Source organism: Pogoniulus pusillus, chromosome 11 (assembly GCF_015220805.1).
Source record: "Pogoniulus pusillus isolate bPogPus1 chromosome 11, bPogPus1.pri, whole genome shotgun sequence".
NCBI lineage: Eukaryota > Metazoa > Chordata > Aves > Piciformes > Lybiidae > Pogoniulus > Pogoniulus pusillus.
Genome location: NC_087274.1, coordinates 16,776,199 through 16,795,138, shown reverse-complemented (window position 1 = coordinate 16,795,138; position 18,940 = coordinate 16,776,199). Strand labels below are relative to the sequence as shown.

At 48.9% G+C, this 18,940-nt stretch overlaps 1 protein-coding gene across 3 annotated transcripts in view; it reads right to left on the bottom strand.

Moving 5' to 3' along the window:
* Positions 1–18,940, bottom strand: part of EXOC6B (exocyst complex component 6B) — a 294,381-nt gene that overhangs the window by 129,413 nt on the left and 146,028 nt on the right. For all 3 annotated transcript variants that reach the window (XM_064151211.1, XM_064151212.1, XM_064151213.1), the window contains exons 9-10: positions 1,424–1,507; positions 669–715 (exon numbers count right to left, since the gene is read on the bottom strand). In XM_064151211.1, the coding sequence (XP_064007281.1) occupies positions 669–715; positions 1,424–1,507 (131 nt within the window). The remainder of the gene's footprint in view (positions 1–668; positions 716–1,423; positions 1,508–18,940) is intronic.

The window sequence follows — 18,940 nt, the reverse complement described above, 5'->3', positions numbered from 1 at the left end:
AGTGAAGGTGGCGAGACACTAGCACAGGTTGCCCAGGGTGGTTGTGGATCACAGAATCTGCTTCTGTGATCCACAACCTCCCTGGAGGTGTTCAAGGCCAGGTTGGATGAGGTCTTGAGTGATCTGTTCTAGTGGGAGATGTCCCCGCCTACGGCAGGGGGTTGGAACTGGATGAGCTTTGAGATCCCTTCCAACCTAAACCATTCTATGATTCCTCAAGAGCTTGGACCCTGTCCGAGTGCAAGAAGAACTCTGAGGGATTGGGGTTTAAGAATCACCTCCTCTAGAAGGAAAATAATCAAAGAATAATTATCAGATATTAAGGATTAATTAAGGCAGAGGGCCTCTTTATCTCATTAGTGGGGCAAGTAGATGCACATAGTCAGCAGACACTGTATCTCCTCAGAATTCTCTTGCTGCTACAAGAGCTGGCAGGTTCCTCCACACTCCCACAAGTGACACAGCAAAGTTCATGGCAAAGTTCATGGGTGCTAGAAAACACAGACTAACAACACTTTAAAAGGCCAAACCACCTGGGTTTCCCCCCCCCTCTGTTTTTCCTTCAAAGGATACTCAAATAGCCAAACATTCCTTTTTCTTTTTGGGCTCCCTAACACCAGGGCGCAGATATATTTAGCGAGGACGCTGTGTATAAAAAGAAGACTTACCCTACAATTTGATTAAAATACTTCCTGTAGCCATCTAAAGTTTCATGCTGCAACAAAGCAAAAGTGAGCAAAGATTAAAACAAAGGTGGCTGAGGACAACTGGAAATAAATTAGAGACCACCCAGCAGCACCAGCGTGGCCAGAAGGAAGCCTCTGCGATCACAGGAGGCTCTCCTCCCCCTCTACTCTGCCCTGGTGAGACCTCCTCTTGAGTACTGCCTTCAGTTTGGGGCTCCCCAGTTGAAGAGGGACAGGGATCTGCTGGAGAGAGTCCAAGGGAGGGCTATGAGGATAATGAGAGGAGTGGAGCACTGCCTGATGAGGAGAGGCTGAGGGACCTGGGGCTGCTTAGTCTGAAGAAGAGAAGACTGAGAGGGGATCTAATCAATGTTTGTAAATATCTGAGGGCTGGGGGTCAGGAAGGAGGGGGACAGGCTCTGTTCACTTGCTCCCTGGGATAGGACAAGGAGCGATGGTTGGAAGCTGCAGCACAGGAGGTTCCAGCTCAACACAAGGGGGAATTTCTTTACTGTAAGGGTCCCAGAGCACTGGCACAGTCTCCTCATAGAGGTTGTGGAGTCTCCTCCTCTGGAGACTTCCAAGGCCTGTCTGGATGTGTTCCTGTGTGACCTGAGCTAGATTGTATGGTGCTGCTCTGGCAGGAAGGTTGGACTCGATGATCTCTTTGGGTCCCTTCCAACCCCTGACATCCTGTGAGACTGTGAACCTTCATTCAGCAGAGCAAGCCATCATACCATGTTTGAAGGGGGCTGTAGGACCAGTCTGGCTTGTTTTCTTCTCTGCTTCCTGTAGTAGCTCTCAAAGGTTTCCCGGGCACCCTGGAAAAGACAAAAGATTAATTCAAGACCTGGACAGGCCAGAGAGTGAGGCAGAGAGGATCCTCTTGAAGCTCACCAAGGGCAATGTAGAGTCCTGCACCTGAGCAGGAATAACCTCCTGCACCAGTACAGGTGAGGGGTGGGCCTGCTGGGAAGGAGTTCCACAGAGAAGGATCTAGAAGTCTCGTGGACAAGTTCACCATGAACTGGCAACACTTCCTCATGGCCAAGGCAGACAATGATATCTTGGAGTGCAGTAAGAAGTGTGACCAGCAGGTTGAGGGAGGTTCTCCTCCCCATCTACTCTGCCACAGTGAGGTCACATCTTGAGTAGTGGGGCCAGTTCTGGGCTCTCCAGTTCAAGAGAGACAAGGAACTGCTAGAGAGAGTCCAGCAGAAGCTACAAAAGTGCTGTGGGGATTGGAGCATCTCTGTGAGGAGGAGAGGCTGACAGCCCTGGGGTTCTTTAGCCTGGAGAAGAGCAGCCTGAGAAGGGATCTGATCAATGCTGATCAATAACTGAAGAGCAGTGTACAAGAGGATGGGGCCAGACTCTTTTCAGTGCTGCCCAATGCCTGGAGAAGCACCAGTGGGCACCAACTGGAACCCAGGAGGTTCCATATGAACATGTGGAAAAAAATCCTTTCCTGTAAGGGTGCTGGAGCCTGGGAGCAGGCTGCCCAGAGAGGTTGTGAAGTCTCCTTGTTTGGAGTCTCCAAATCCATATGGACATTGCAATCCTGGACAACGTGCTCTGGGTGGCTCTGTTTTAGCAAAGGTGGCAGCTGCCCCATCCCTGGAAACATTCAAGGTCAGGTTAGACAAAGCTCTGAGCAGCCTGATCTAGTTGCAGATGTCCCTGCTTACTGAAGAGGGGTTGGGCTAGATGGTCTTGCAAGGTCCCTTCCAACCCAAAACCTCTTACCATTCCAACCTTCTGCTCTATTTAGTTAGTTGTAGAGGCACTGAAGCAACCAATTTCTACCTCTGGCAAAATTAAGAGGGGGCTAACAATGCCAGAAACTTCCACTGTCTCATGGGTACAGAGTGGAAAGCCACAAGCATCAAGGACCCTGAGAAAAAGATGCTCCTGTGGATTACAGCAATTTATGAGGCTGGTCTACAGAGCTGGGGAAAACTAAACAGACTTTTGAGCTCACTTTCTACCAACTTTTTTTCCCTGTAAGGGTGACAGAACACTGGAATCGGCTGCCCAGGGGGGTTGGAGAGTCTCTGTCTGCCTGGATGTGTTCCTGTATGATTTGTTATAGGAGATCCTGCTCTGGCAGGGGGGCTGGACTGGATGAGCTTTGGAGGTCTGTTCCAGCCCCTGACATTCTGTGAACTTTATTGTGAGTCTGAGCCTCCACAGGAGAACCCAAAACCTGAACACCCAAGCATCCCTGCACAGGAATCACCCACACCCTATGCACCTGAGCGGTGCCTCTGAGGGCTCCGTCTGTAGGTGGCTTCTGTTACCCAGGCAGACTCCAGCTGAGCATCCCCACCCAGGCACCAACCCCACCAGGAGCCTCAAATGCCAGCAACCTGCTGGGAATGTTCAGCCTCCCACCCCGGTCCCCTAGGCTATGTGAAACCCTCCTGATTTATCCCTGCCAGTCCCTCCCCCTCCACACCCACACTGGTTTAGGTCTGAAATTGGATTATAAACACTTCAGAGAAGGGACAAAGTCTTGCTTTGAACTGTTCTGAGCACCCCCTAAAAAAAAAAAGAGAGAGAGAGAGAAATACCTCATTTGGAATTCACAAAACAAACAACAAGCAACAACAACTCTCACCTGAGCAGAGCAGCAGACCTCAGCCTTCCCCAGGACAGAAAAATAAATTAATTACAAGACCAACCTGATGGTAATTTAATGATTCTCCTGCTGCCATGGCATTACACAACCAGGCTGCCTCAGCTAAAGAGGTCTTATGAAATGTCTGCAATGCACCCTTGAGGAGTTGTAGCCTGACTTGCCCCTTGTCTTCCGCCACTTGCAGCTCCAGGCTTCAGCAAAAGCTGAGCCCCGTTGATGTGCCCAGGAGCTGCCCTGAAGAGCACTGCCCCTGCCAAGGGCCCTAATGGCAACAGAGACCTTCTCACGGCCATGCAGGTGCCTTCTGGAGCACAGGGTTGGTGAGGAACACCTGAGGGAGCCAGCCTGGGCTAAAGTCGGTGAGTTTTGCACACAAATGAGTCTGGTGACACCAGCCATGGGCGTGGACTTGGGCCCTGGGAGTTGGACTTGGAGGGTCCCCAGCCAACCCCTTCTCCATGGCCTCTCCCTGCAGAGCCCTCTGCTTCCATAGCCCCGGACAGGCTCCTACGGACACTGCAACCCCCACACCACCTTCTGAACCCCTGGGCCAGCTCTGACCAAATCTGATCAGGGAAGGAAGTCCCACAGACAATGCCTAACCAGATCTGTTCAGTGACAGAACTCTGTTCAAGGCATCTGGTGAAGGTCAAGGATGAAGCTTCAACTCACCCTTACAAACCCCAAAATCCACCTGCAAAACCAAAGCCAACATACCCACGAGCCCAATCTGCTCTGCTGAGACCCCATCTGGAGTTGTGTGTCCAGCTCTGGAGTTGTCAGTGCAAGAAGGGCATGGACACACAAGAAGTCATCAGAGCAGGGCTGGAGATATTTCACTAAGCATAAACCTGTCTCTTAACCTTGCAGGGAAGCCCCTGCAGCCCCACAGGAGGCTTGAAATGATTCAGTTGCCAGGTCTGCCTTGCTCCAAGCCAGCAAATGGCTTTAATAGAAAAGCAGGAACAACAAAGACCTTTGAAACCATTCCCAAAACAGTGTAGTCCATATTCACATTTTAACAGCTTCCCTAGACTTTATGGTTTCAAGAGCTGCCAATTTGACCCAAACCATCTCCCTCCTCATGCATTTTCCTCTCTTGTAAGCCTGTTGTAACTGCCTCAACAGTTAGGAACCCTCTCATGAGTGGATACTCCAACAAAAAAAAGCTTCTTCTCTACACAAATCCCTCTCTTGACACTCTCCACATTTTTCTTGCACATAATTTCATCATTTTCTCTTAACTGCATTCCTCCACCATCTCCCTGGGTCTTTTCATTGCACACTGATTATGTGGACAATCTTTCTTCCCTTTGGGGGTGGTTTTAGCTTAGGCCACCCAGTTTCCCACACTGGACCTGTCCAAGACTATCCAACTTCCTCAGGTAATAGGACTCCTCTTTTCTCTGTTCTTTAAGAGTTTTCATTTGAGTAAACAAACAAAGAGCAAAAAGCAGAACCCAACCTAGCAAACAGAAATCAGTGTGCAGAGCACCATGAGACCCCACGTTCTGTAAGACCACCACACAGCATGGATGAGGTTCTCTCCTCCCAGCCCCAAGCCTGGTGAGTTTTCACATTGAACCATTCTTATCCTTAACCTCCAGTTTTCCAACACAGTATTTTGGACCTTATGTGATGTAAGACATTCCTTTGAGAGCATCATGAAGCAACTCAGGCTGCCTAGGTTCAGTGTCTAGCAGGAGCCACTAAGTGAACTTCTAGGTACAGGTGCAGGTCCCTCAGCATCTCTTTAGGAAGGGAACTGGCTGGGTAAAAGATGTGCTCCAAGACTTCCCAAGTGTTTCAGCACGACATGGCACCAAGTTCAGCAGCAGAAAAATCATGGGTCAGAGTCCTAGAACGGGTTGGGTTGGAAGGCACCTTTAAAGGTGACCAACTCCAAACTGCAGTCAGCAGGGACTTCAGCAACTAGAGCAGGTTGCTCAGAGCCCTGTCCAGCCTGATCTGGAGCACTTCCAGAGATGAGGTATCTCCCACCTCTCTGGGTAACCAGGCCACTGTTTCATAACCCTCAGCATGAAAAATCTCTCCCTTAGATCTATCTGTCCTTATCATAGACCAGAGCTGACCTGCACAGGAGCATGTGGAGCAGGGATGCATGCATGTCCTCTGTTCCTGCTCTCCTCATTCCCTAGGTGTTAGAGCCCAGCTTCTTCCTTTCCCCCGAGAGCAGCTCTTTTACTCAGCACAGATGCACTGCACCTGCAAAGTCATTTTTCCCAACAAACCCCATGATGAACATGCAGATCTCAAGCAGCACACAGCAGTTCTGAGAACAGAGACCACTTGGGAAAGACTACTTGAACGAGTAACTCCCACTCCAAACCCTCTCATGGATACTGTGATACCTTCTTCAGAAGCAAGACAGTGCTAATACATATCAATAGAGAGCCAGCACCCTGCTTCTTCAGGCTTTCTTGTAAGCACAACCCATAACCTGGGGAAACCAAGTACCATGGAAGGGAGGAAGAAGATCCTCTTCCTACATGAGACAGAAGGAAATGGTCTTGAGTTGCACCAGGAGAGGTTTAGGTTGGACATGAGAAGCCACATCTTCACCAAAAGGGTTTCAAGCCCTGGCCCAGGCTGCCCAGGGCAGTGGTGGAGTCCTGGAGGCGTTTCAAAGCTGTGGCAATGTGGTGCTGAGGGCCATGGCTCATTGGTGGACTTGGCAGTGCTGGGTTAGGGGTTAGACTTGATGATTTTCAAAGGTTTTTTCCAACCTAAATGCCTGTGTGATTCTGCTCATCTATCCAGTTTAATGAGAGCAGGTCTTACCCAATTCTCAATGTCTTTAAGCAAGCAAGAAGAACCCAAAGCTAAGCTTCCAAGCTGCACATTTATTGTAACCACTGGTCCAGGAAAAACCCTCAATAATGTCTCATATTGTTAAAATTACCAGGCAGAACTTTCCTTCTCAAATTAGCTTCAGAGTTCACAGAGCTGGCAATGAAAGGCAGCTAATTAAGATGGTAGATGAACACCACATAAGGGAAAATAAAAATCTCATCACAAGAATGCACAAACAACAGCTGAACAAACCCAAAATCATTTCACAATTCAGGAGGACTGAAGAGAAGCTGTGACTTACACGGGGTAAACGTAGGGTACATCTTCTTCTGCTGCTGTGCTCAGCAAATCATTGAAATGCTCAGCAAAATGAGACATTTTGGATGCAGGACAGAGAAACAATATTTTGGATGCCCCAACTTTTGCATAGCTGGAAGGGGAAGTGCAGCCTGTGCACACCAGGTAACAATAATGCACCAGCTGCCTGCAACTGCCTAATGCCAGAGTCCAATGCTGGGCTCCCCAGCTCAAGGGAGGCAGAGATTTGCTGGGGAATGTCCACGCATGACTGCAGAACCTGTGAAGACAGAGTGAGGGAACTGGGGCTGCTTAGTCCTGAGAAGGGAAGGATGAGAGGGGATCTTACCAATGTTTGCAAATACCTGAGGGCTGGGGATCAAGATGAAGGTGCCAGGCTCTTTTTGGTGGTGCCCAGTGACAGGAGAAGAGGCAATGGGCACCAACTGGAACTCAGAAGCTTCCATCTGAACAGAAGTAAAAAATTCTGTGCTGTGAGGGTGCAGGAGCCTCCGGTCAGGCTGCCCAGAAAGGTTCTGGAGTCTCCTTCTCTAGACAGATTCAATACTTGGGCAACCTGCTGTGGGTGACTGCTTTAGGAGGGGGTCAGACTGGATGACCTCCAGAGGTCACTTCCAACCATTCCATCATTCTGTGATTTTCCATGTGTCATGTTCTGTGAGGAAGAAGGGCCAGAACTGGGCCCAGAAGTACCATTTCAGGGAGGTTATATGCACTGAAGCCAATCTCAGGTTTATTTCAACAAGAAGCAGCCTACTCTGTGTCCTCCACGCCTCTGAGCAAAGGGAGCTGGGATGTGTCACCCCTCACTTGGCCCAAGCGGCCCCCACAGACAGTGTTTCATTTTAGTTTCCCTAAAAGAGCCAAATAACGTTTGGCATCCTATCACACAAACCTGAGTCCCACTTCTAGTAACCCCAAGTCTCACAGGCTTGCCCAAAACCAGAGCCACACCTACAACCCCTGCCCCAGTGGCTCCACAGCTCAGAGCTGCACTTTGGATGGGACCTATCATGTCAAAACCAGGACAGGAGTCATGAATCCTGTAAATAACCACTTTTTCTCCCCAGATCACCTAAAAGCACTTAAAAGAAACCAAGTGAGAAGTTCAATGTGCCCTGCAGATCTCTCAAGGCAAGACAACCCCAGCAGCCACTAAGGAGGCACAGAAGTCTCAACTCTTAAGCCTGATGCTTAGCTGCAAATGTAAACATTCCCAAATAAAAGCAGGGAGGGACAGGAGCGCAGGTGCTCAGCACAGAGCATGTAAGCACTCTGCTGAATCAGGATCAAAAAGGAGGCTCCTGCTCAGCCCTGTGGAACCACTGTTGACTGTAAACACCACCTCGATACTGACAACAAGAAGATGAAGCTCGGCAGCAGGCGTGGGGGCAGAGCGCGGCAGTGTGGCGAGCACTGAGCTGAGGCCAGCATCTCCCTCCCAGGTTTGCAGAGCTGTGCTCATCTCCACATGTCCTGCATGGCAGAGAATGGTCACAGACCCACCTTGTCCTAGCAGAGATATCTCCCCCATCCCCATCCTGGCTAGACCAACTTTCTGTGCTGCTCTGCTGAGCAGCGTCTCTCTACTCTGTGCATCTTCTACAAATAAAAGGGCCCTGGGCACACACAAGGAGCCATCTCCTTCCTACCAGCTCAGTCTGAGGCAGGATTTGACCTCTCCTCCACCCAGCCATGACCCAAATCTGTAATCCAGATGGAAGACCATTACCCATTTCTTCTTGAAGTTGTTAAATCCCAAGTTTCCAAGTGAATTTCACATTTCTGACACTTCAGGGCTTGTATCCAACAGCAGTGTGCTGATAGGAACCACCTGACTTAATGCACTTGTACTCAAATCAGCTGAAACCTAGCAAAGTGGAAGGCAGCCAAGAAGCACAACTAAAGACCATCCCAAAGGAAAAGAGTGCTCTAGAGCCTACAGAGCACCAAAGTCAAGAGTTAGTCAGCTGAACAAAACACAAACCAAGAACTAGCAGGAGCCACAAAAGCAGAAAGCCAACCCAGAAGGGTCCGTTAGAGATGTAGTGCTCCTTTCCCTCCCCCTGATTGTTGGTTTAGTAAGTTCAGTTAAAACAAAGCTGGAAAACAGTACAGAATTACAAAAGTATGAAGCCTGAGTCCAGCAGACACTTTCCTCCTGCTCCACCAACAGGTTCAATGCTGGCAGTGGTACCTGAGAAATTTCCAGCAGCAGAGATGGGAAAGATGGAAGAGAAATAATCTCCCTGTCACTCCAAGCAGCACACTGGTGGGAGTCCAGGTGAGTTCCCAAACACCCCAGTCAGGCAAACAAGGAGTATGCAGGCACCAGAGGACTGGTTTTCAGGGTAGAACTGGGGCAAAGATGCATGTGGCTTTTCTTTAGCTCCTATGCAAAGGGGCACAAGAGCCACCGCTTGTCCTAAGAAAACTTGGAGGACCTGCAGCAGGTCCTGGCAGAGCTTCCCACTGGCTTGGCCATGAAATAGTTAACTACTGAAGAAAACAGGTAAGATTTCCCCCTTCCCCCCCCACCTTCTCCAAGATAGACACCCAACACCTCCTCTCTCAAAGGACTCGAGCTCCTTCCTCCCAGAAAATAAGGCCATTACACCCCCCAGCCCAGCGCCGGCAGCACAGCATTGTTCCCCAGCCCTGGCTATAGGAAGCAATATCTATTTTCTATTTAGAGGAGGGTAAAGCCTTTAATTTCACCCTCCTGGCTGCAGCTGGAGTTCCCTTTTAACTGCTTGGCCACAGGAGTGAAGACAGTTTTATATGGAAGAAAATGCTGAAAAGGCCACTTTAATATGGTGGCCTGTGAAAAGGGGAGAGCTTTTCCTAGGGCACGGTAATGAGGGTCAGCGGGATATTACACTTCACCATATGGCTAATTTGCACAGCAGGTCAAATGCTCGATTTGCTTGCTCTATTTGCCTTGGGTTTTTTTTTAAGACAGCCCCTATAGATTAAGCTGCACTAAAACAAAACACACCAACGAAGAGAAAAAAGTAAAAATCGAACCTCAAAGGAAAAAAGAAAGAAGCGTGAGGAGGAGATGCCCTCTAATGTCGGAGCCTGGCAGCGCATCCAGCACTGCCGTGGCCAGGGGACTTCAAGAGTGATGAATACTGGAGATGAGCAGAGTAGGGATGAGGCCAGTCACAGCGTTTTGGGGAACCTCATGGCTTTGGCAGCACCCCGTGATGGGCACCTGTGCTAAGGGACATCCCTGATTAACGAAGGTTGTTCAGCCTGGAGAAGGGAAGGCTCCAAGGAGACCCCTCACAGACTGTCCTCTTGTTCTGTCCCTGAGTACCTGGGAAAAGAGACCAACCCCCATCTGGTTATGACCTCCTTTCAGGTAGTTGTAGAGAGAGCAATGAGGTCTGCCCTGAGCCTCCTCTTCTCCAGGCTGAAAGGGACAGAAGAAACAACCTGGTTTTATTTATAGGGTATTGCCCTTCTGCAGACAAACACCATAAAAATGACTGAAATTTTTACCAGTCTTCTCCACCCTGCCAGGGTACAGCCTGAGATTTTCTACTCAGAAGCACAGGAAAAGTAGGGGTCACACACCAGCACATCCATCCAAGATTAACAGGAGGCGACATTGTGAGACTTCCTCTTGTGCCTTTTCTGTACTTAATTGGAATATTTGAATAAGAAAAATCAGATTATTGGCTGTGAGAAGAAAACAATGGTCATGTCTACTTCACTCACAGGTTTGCTGAGACATGTAAAACCAAGGACACAAACACATGTAAGGCAGACAGAGTCTGCATTTCTCCCTCAGCTTCTGCTGTACTAACTGCTTCTGCTTGGATCTGTGTAACCCAGCTAATCATTTTCTTTCTAACCCCCTCTTGCCAATCCTGCCAACTCACCTTGCACATAAGGCAGACTCTGGCATAAGGAAGGAGGGTGGAAAGAAGGTGGAAAGGTGTTTGGGAGCTCCTCCTGGGAACTCTGATACTTGGGAGGGGTACTGTGTCTCTGTATTACTTTTAACTTGTCTACTGCTGTATATAGCTGTAAATATTGTAATATTGTGAATATCTGCTTGTGTATTGTGCTGAGCTGTGACTATAAACCTTCATTCTTTAACTTCCAGATGGCTGAGTCTAGTCTGGTGAATTCGTGGAGGGGGAATGGGTAGCTCCCAAACCATCACAGTACTTAAAGGGGCTGGTAAGAAAGCTGGGGACAGACTTTTCAGCAAAGCCTGCTCTAACAGGACAAGGAGTTAAGGGTTTAAACCGAAAGAGGGAGATTCAGACCAGAGAGAAGGAAGAAATTTTGTTTCCAGTGAGGGTGGTAAAAAACACTGGCCCAGGCTGTCCAGGGCAGTGGCAGATGCCACATCCTTGCAAACGCTCCAGGTCAGGTTGTTCAGGGCTCTGAGCAACCTGCTCTGGTTGCAGATGTCCCTGTTGGCTGCAGAAAGGTTGGACTGGATGACCTTTCACATTCCCTTCTATGACTCCGTGCCCAGCCTGGTGGCCCTCGTAAGCCGTGTTTGTGCTGGCACCGTGGCCCAGGCATGACCTGCAGAGCTGCTTCCCGTCCCCGGGCGGCTGCTGCCCGCACAGCTCCCAGCAAATCTGGAGGGTGAAGATTAGGGAGCCGCAGGGCCGGAGCGTTTGAAGAGGGTAAACAGGCTGATTAATGAGCCTGGCTTTTGTAATCACCTCCCGCCCTCCCTGCCACTGCAGAGTGTTAATTTATTAAATACCTTAACAAAGAGCCTTTAGTAGCAGCCTTAGCTTGGCTGGCTCCTCTCAGAGCATTACTAACTACATCTAATAAAGCTTTAATTAACTGCTGCTTTGCCCAGCCTCTGACCTGGGACGACAAACAGTGGAGCTATGCTAGCAAAAGGAGGAGTTTCCACCCCAAAAGAGCCTGGCAGCTTGCAGGGAACGTACTTGGCTAAATCCAATAGATGAAAAGGATGGAGATGAGCATCACCTGGATCCTTCTGGAGCACAGAATCATAGAATGCCTTGAACTCCTCCAGGGATGGGACATGTACCACTAATCTCAGGGTCTCACCACTCTCAGTGTGAAAAACCTCTTTCTTCTACCCGGTATGAATCTCCCTCTTTTAGTTTAAACCCATCACCCCTTGCCCTGCCTCATACCCATGGCAACATCAGAGCCAGGAGGTCTTCCATTCAGTCACAAAGCAGTGTTCACAAGCTGTCAGGAGACACCACTTGTCCTGTCTTTCAGGCAGGTGTTAGAGATAACTAAAACCAACCTCAATTTAACCAGCAGGAGCAACCAGTGCTCCAAATACATGTATGGAAAGGCAACATGGCATCAGAGCCCAGGCATGGCACTTGGCCTCCAACACCACCCAGCACCAGACCTGATGTTACTGGGAAACAGCATAAGAAGGAAAACACAGAATCCAGATTTCCCAGCACTGTTTCCTAGCCTCCATCAACTCACAGTGCAGGGATGCCCTGAGCTACAAGCCAGGTTTTATTGTTCAATAGCCCCTGATGGATTGGTTTCCATAGATTTGCCCAACAGTTTACCATGCCCATGGAAACCTCTGGTGTCCACATGACCTTGTATCAAAGTGTCAGAGAAAACAGAGGTTAGAGATCAGAACAGACAGTGAGGCTTTAAAATGAGAAAAATGTAACCAAAGATGTCCTGGGCCCAGAAGTGTGGGCAACAGGGACAGGGAGGGGATTCTGTCCTTCTGCTCTGCTGAGACCCCCCTGCAGTGCTAGGGCCAGATCTGGAGTCCTCAGCACAGGAAAAACAGGGGCTTTTTGGAGTGGGGCCAAAAGTGGCCACAGCAATGCTGGGATGGCTGGAAGAGCTCTGCTAGGAGGCCAGGCTGGGAGAATTGTGGTTGAGAAAAGAAGAATCCAGAACCAGCTAGAAAGCTGGGGACAGACTTTTTATCAGGTCCTGTTGTGACAGGACAAAGGGTGATGTTTTGAAATTAAAAGAGGAAGACTTAGACTAGAGAGAAAGAAGACATTTTTTACTCCGAGGGTGGTGAGGCACTGGAACAGACTGCCCAGAGAAGTTGTGGATGTTCCACCTCTGGAATGTTCAAGGTTGGAGCGGAGTCTCAGCAGTGCAAGGTGTCCTTGCCCATGGCAGAGGAATTGCATCAGATGATCTTTAAAGCCCCTTCCAACTCAAATCTTTTTGTGACTCTAGATGATGAAAACAGTGCTCAAATCATCATATTATCTCTCAGAAGAATCTGGCTTGTGTGGCACAGCTGGAAGAAGTGACTTGTGCTGTACAGCTCAGAGGAGCTAAAAGCCACTAAGAGCCTTAAACCAAGTCCCAAATCTGGGGGCTGCCATGACAGCACAACCAAAGCCTCCCCCACACCATGGCTAACCACAGAAAGTTTGGGCTCAGGTGCTCTTATCTTAAAAGCAATCAAAGGGCTGGATGGAGCACAGAGAAACATCTCCTCATAAAACCACAGGACAAAGAAGGCACCAAAAACTAAGCTCTATCTGCAAAGTGCATCTCCCTCTCCCACCAATAAAGTTTATTTCTGCAGCCAGTGGAGCCTTTGCAGGGGTCTGTCAGTCTGCAAAATGCAGTGCTGGAAGGAATCAAAAATCTCACCCCTTCTCAAAGGCAAGCAGTGCAGAAGGATGGGATGAAGCAGATCTGCCTACTTTCCAATCTTGATCAAATTTCAGATTAGGAACTGGAGATTTTGAACAGCCACAGATGTGGGACCCTGAGACCAAGTCTTCTGTTGTGCAAGCACTGGGACTCTGGAGAAAACACAAAACTCTTCAGCACACCAAAACACTGCTGATGGGTCAAATGGAAACACTCCTCATCTTTAGGGGTGCAAGGAGCATGCCTCAGCAGGAGGACTCTGACCAGAACCCATCCAGATCCAATCTCCTCTTTATCCAAAATCCTAAAGACACTTGTCAGTTGGCTACATTAATCCTAGCTCCACACAGTTGTGCTTTATTCCCCACTTGCTCACTAAGTTCCCTCACTACCTAGGCTGAGCTCCTGTACGCTGAGAGAACCTCAGCTGCAAGGGAAGGTTCTGCAAGCAGCTGCAGAGCAGCACCAGCTAACTGTGGGGACTTCAGCAGAGCAGCACCAGCTAACTGTGGGGACTCCAGCAGAGCAGCACCAGCTAACTGTGGGGACTCCAGCAGAGCAGCACCAGCTAACTGTGGGGACTCCAGCAGAGCAGCACCAGCTGACTGTGGGGACTCCAGCAGAGCAGCACCAGCTAATTGTGGGGACTTAGGCAGAGTGCAGCAATTTCCAGAGCAAAGTGAGTTCTCCTAGTGTGACTGATGAGTAGCCATCCAAGATTCACATCTCACTTCAATCACAGTTTAACAGGTTTACATGTTAACTAGAAATGTGTTTTCTCTGCCATTTAACAGCAGCAGCAAAGTTCAGTGTAGTTGCTACTGCTCAGTCATTAGTTCAGATCCGCTGGGTTCATCTGGCCAGAGCAAGGGAGTGTAAGGTTTGCAGTCCCCACTGCTTCTTTGGTTTGTTATTTCCCTTAGCTAGCAGTGGACACACAGCGTCTCCTCCAACTAGACCAAGCCAAAGACCACTGCCCCAGTCCAAGATGCAATTCAACTTCACACCACGCTGGTGACAGAGAGCTGGTTTGCTTGAATAAACCCTGACCACATGGCCAAGCTTTTAACACAACATTTCTGCATCTATCAAGTATCTCTTTTTAGTAAGGAGAATTGATAAATTCATCCGAGAGGAACATAAAGACTCAAATACTTCAAAATATTTCCCCTGGGGTCTTTTTCTGGTCTTAAAATTTTTACTTTTTAATAGTCAGAAAGAAGCAGCACTCCGAAGTTGGAGCTGCTGCGCCTGACAAATGAAGTGAAGCGCAGAGCACGTGGAGCTGTAAAAGGCGAGAAGGACATTAAGCTTCTCTGAGATGACAGCTCAAGCTTTCACAGCTCTTCCGAGCTGGTGCTGCTCCAGAGGAGCAGAGAGCAACATGTACAAATTAAGACCTGCTAGGAAGCCTAATCTTCTCCTGCAATTAATAGCCGAAAGTTTATCTTGGAGTGGTAGCAGCGCAGCAGAAGATCCAACGCATCATAGCCCGAGGACCAGTGACACTGAGAAGAAGTCAAACAATAAAGGTTTCTCCAGATTTTTAATGGCTTTGATTTTGTTTTCAGATGACAAAATACATCAAGCAACAGTGTATGTTTCTGAAAGCGATGCCAGTGAGCAGGACCATGCACAAATCTAACCCTTTGGTCTTCTCAGCATCTAATGGAATATTTCCTCTAACTGCTCCAAGGACAGACACACAAGAGACCTTCCCCTACCACAAAAAGGCTTTTCTCTATCAACCTCATTTTTGCTTTTACGTTTTCCAACCATCTGCACACATATCCTCAGCACATGAGCCACCTGTCACATACCAATGAACCTACTATATTGTAGATGGCCCATCCCTGGGACATTCCAGGTCAGGCTGGACGGGGCTCTGAGCAGCCTAAAGCAGTGAAGATATTCCTGCTCACTGCAGGGGAGTTGGACTAGATGGGAGTCGCAGCTCCCTTCCCACTCAAATCATTCTGTGATTCTGGAGCACAACATTAGAGAGCTTCTCCCAGATACCAGCATCCCCCAACTGCGCCTTTGCTCTGCAGAGCAGGATACAAAGTGTACCTGGGAGGCATCACTTCAAGTACTTCTGAGAGCCCCAAGAGAGCTCAGGTTTTAGCAACCAGAGTGGAAACTTCCCCCATTTTGCACCGAGTCTTTCTTTCTGTGCACTCCCTCCTCTCCTCCTGTGGAGCCAAGTCCTTGGGTCTGGAGCACCCAGCCCTGTGCTGGCTGACAGGCTCTGAGGAAGGCAATGGCCAAGCCCCACACTGGGTAAGGCTCCGAAGAAATCACTGCAGGCTCAAACAATGGGATATTTGTCAAAGTGCAGCTTGATCACCAGCAATCATCTGGTTTTCATAACTCCATTTGACCTAAACTGAATTGACTGAACAAGTAGCCTGTGTTTCTCATTCTGGAAAAGGCAGCGGAGCAGCTCCCTCTCCCACCCCCCCTCCTCCTGCTCCAGTCCTGCCTTTCACAAGTTACAAAGCGATGATGCAGACAGATATTTCCTCATTAGAAATGGCAGCAGCTAAACATTTTCAGGTTGCATTTTTGGCCACCTCCTCCTGTTCCCAGGTGACCTGTGAGGTTAAGCACCCGGGGATATGCCCTTTCTTCTCTGCATGCTTTCAGCTCACCCTCTCTGCAAAGAAAATCCCAAAGCAGCACTTCCCAGTGCTGAAATGAGGAGAGACTGTCTCTAACCACGTGCTCTTTACATAATGTATTTTAAATTCATTAAAACTTTATAATGAATGAGCTGCCAGGGAAAAAACAGATTCAGGACAAGCCCACAGAGTCTTCCCATGTGAGGCCACTGTGTGTAAAACCTCCAGGAGGCAACTGCCTGCTGGTAGAAGAAAGCTCACTCTCCAGTCTCGAGGAAGGAAGGAAGCGGTGGAAATCGGTCACAAGCTTTGCAAGGAAGGATGCATCCCCAACAGCTAATCAGCTCTTGTCAGGGTTCCCATCAATTAAGGGGAAAAAAAAACCCTCTCGGTTTAAAAAGAGTGAATGAGTCCTTGAGGAAGATGAAGCACAGGTCTGGAGGGAGGTGAAGGAGCCATGGGAAGAGGAAAGTGGAAGAACAGGAGGTAGAATGGGCTGAAAAGAGCACAATCAGCCACAAACCTCACCCATTTGTTATAGTCCGCTTAATACAAAGTGCCAGAAAGGCTTAAGTTGGGAGTGACCACTGGAGATCATCCAGTCCAACTCTGATGTTAAAGCAAGTTGCCCAGAATGACAATGTCCAGGCAGGTTTGGGATCTCTCCAGAGAAGGACACTCCACAACCTCTCTGGGCAGCCTCCTTCAGGGCTCCAAAACCCTCACAGGAAAGAATTTTTACCCTGTGTCCAGATGGAACCTCCTGTGGTCAAGTTTGGGCCCATTGCCCCTTGTTCTGTCACTGGACACCGCTGAGAAAGAACCTGGCCCCATCCTCTTCTCCCTTGCCCTTTAGCTATTGATCAGCATTGAGAAGAATGGGATATTTCCATGAGGAAATGGTGCAAAGGTCCATAGAAACTGAACTCAAACAGGCCTGTGGGATGTTGCACAGTCCATTTCCAACCAAAAGCAGTCCAGTGTAACCTCTGGTTTGACCACCTCTCAGCTCTGCTTGCCCAGGTAAACCAACACCTATGTAATAATTATGAGTTTACAGAAAGTTAAGAAGCCAACACTGCACTGAGATGTAAACACAAGCACCAGCACACAGCTCATTGGAGCATAGGAGAAGCTCTTCTTCTTCCTACCTATCACCCATAAGGCTCTCTTGGGTGAAATCTACCTTCAATTTCTCCACTCACTCAAAATGCAAATGACATATCTGGAAGGAGTGACTGATGGCCCAGGCCACCTGCATGGCTTTTAAACACCTACAGGGACAGGAAGTGCCCTGGGCAGCCTGTTCCAGACCTTGGCAACCCTTTTTGGGAAGAAAACTGTTCCTCTGATGCAACTTAAAACTCCTCTGGTGCAACCCGAGGCTGTTTTCTTTTGTTTATCACTGTTTCTGTTTGTCCCAATCAGACATGGCCCTGAGCAACTCCAATCTGACTGACTGCTTCTGTGGTGAGCTGGACAGGGTCATCTTCAGAGATTCCCTCCAAACTCTGTGTGATGCTGTGAAGACAGGACAACAGCAGCAGCTTCCCTACAGAGAAATAACAACTGTGTGGGGGCACCTGCAGAAGTCAGTGTGCACCTGCTGGGCTCTGGGGTCTGTACACAAAGATAAGCATGAGGCTTTGTAGCCAGCAGCAGCTGTACAAAACATGCTCTGTGACCTACCCACGTTGGTACTACAACAAAGACTTTGCTTTAGAGTTCCACACATGTCCTTTGGTTAACATCTGAAACAACTGCAAGAAAGAACAGCAACAACTTTTTAGGCTGTGTTATCCATAACAATTCTCTTCCCCTGAAGGATTCTAAGGTGTTTCAACCCCATACAACAACTCTGGCTAGGGCAAAACAGAGGGAGTAAAGCCAGAAAAGAAGACTTCTTGATTTGTGAAGCCACTCAGATCTCTAGGTACCAGCTTCAAATATGAAAAGAGATGAGGCACCTTTGTCAAAAGGCAAACCTCTCATTCCAAGGAGTTGAGGAGAGCAGAGCCAACAGAAAGCTTTCTGTGGGCAGCGCTCTCCTTCTGAACGTGTTGCACATCCCCTGCTTTTGTCTACAGCAATTATCATCCCCCTGAATTGGAGCCCTGCTACGAACTCTGAATCAGAGCCCTGCCATGAACCCCCTGAATCAGAGCCCTGGCATCACCCCGACAACCACAACCGAAGCTGCTGCTGGTCTGAGGCTGAAGCAGGGGGGGTGCGGGGCCGCTGCGCTGGGTGCTTCTCACCCCGCAGCGCCGGAGCAGAGGCTGCCCCGCAGCGAGCGGCTCCCGGCACGCCAAGGCAGCATTTGTCCATTGTACAAGTGCCTTGTTTCCACATTTTCCTGAACAAAGGGCTGAGGCAGGGGCTATATGCGTCACCAGCCCGTCCTGGACATTGCTCACCCTTTTCCTGTGCAAATATTTGTAAACAGATTGAGAATTAATGTCCAGCCAGCTCAAGACCCCGCATAAAAAAATAGGGTTTATTGAAAACAGGATGGCAATCATTTCCCAGATACACTCCATATAGGCCTTTAAGATGAGAAACAACAGCCAGAGCAGGAAAACAGCCACCACAGCTGCGCACCAAGCCATTCCCTGGGATGCAGAAACCACGGGGACTTGTTATTTTACAGCCCACTCCTCCCCCCCAACACACACACAAAGTCTCCTCTCTACAAACAGAAAGCTTACATGAAATTATATTCAAGATGAAGCCTGCAGGCAGCACAGGACAGTGCCCCCAGGGTTAACTTCTGCACAAAATACACTTCACTAACACGGGCAGCTCAGTGGTCCTCGTGCTGAAAGATCTTCCTAATGCCTCTTTCCTCAGCACTCAGAGGGCCTGCATCTCTCCTCCCAGGCACCCACTGACAGACATGAGGACACAGCCTCAAAGTGCACCAAGGCAGGTTTAGGATGGATGTTAGGAAGAAGTTCTTCACAGAAAGAGTGATTGACATTGGAATGGGCTGCCCAGGGGAGGTGGAGTCCCCATCTCTGGAGGAGTTTAAGAGGAGGCTGGATGAGGCACTTAGTGCCAGGGTTTAGTTAGAAGGGTTAAGTGATAGGTTGGACTCAATGATCTCAGAGGTCTTTTCCAACCTGGTTAATTCTGAGATTCTGTCACCTTACACACACAGTTATAGGACCACAGACTGGCTTGGGTTGGAAGGGACCTTTAAAGGTCACCTAGTCTAAGTTCCCCTCAGTAAGCAGGGA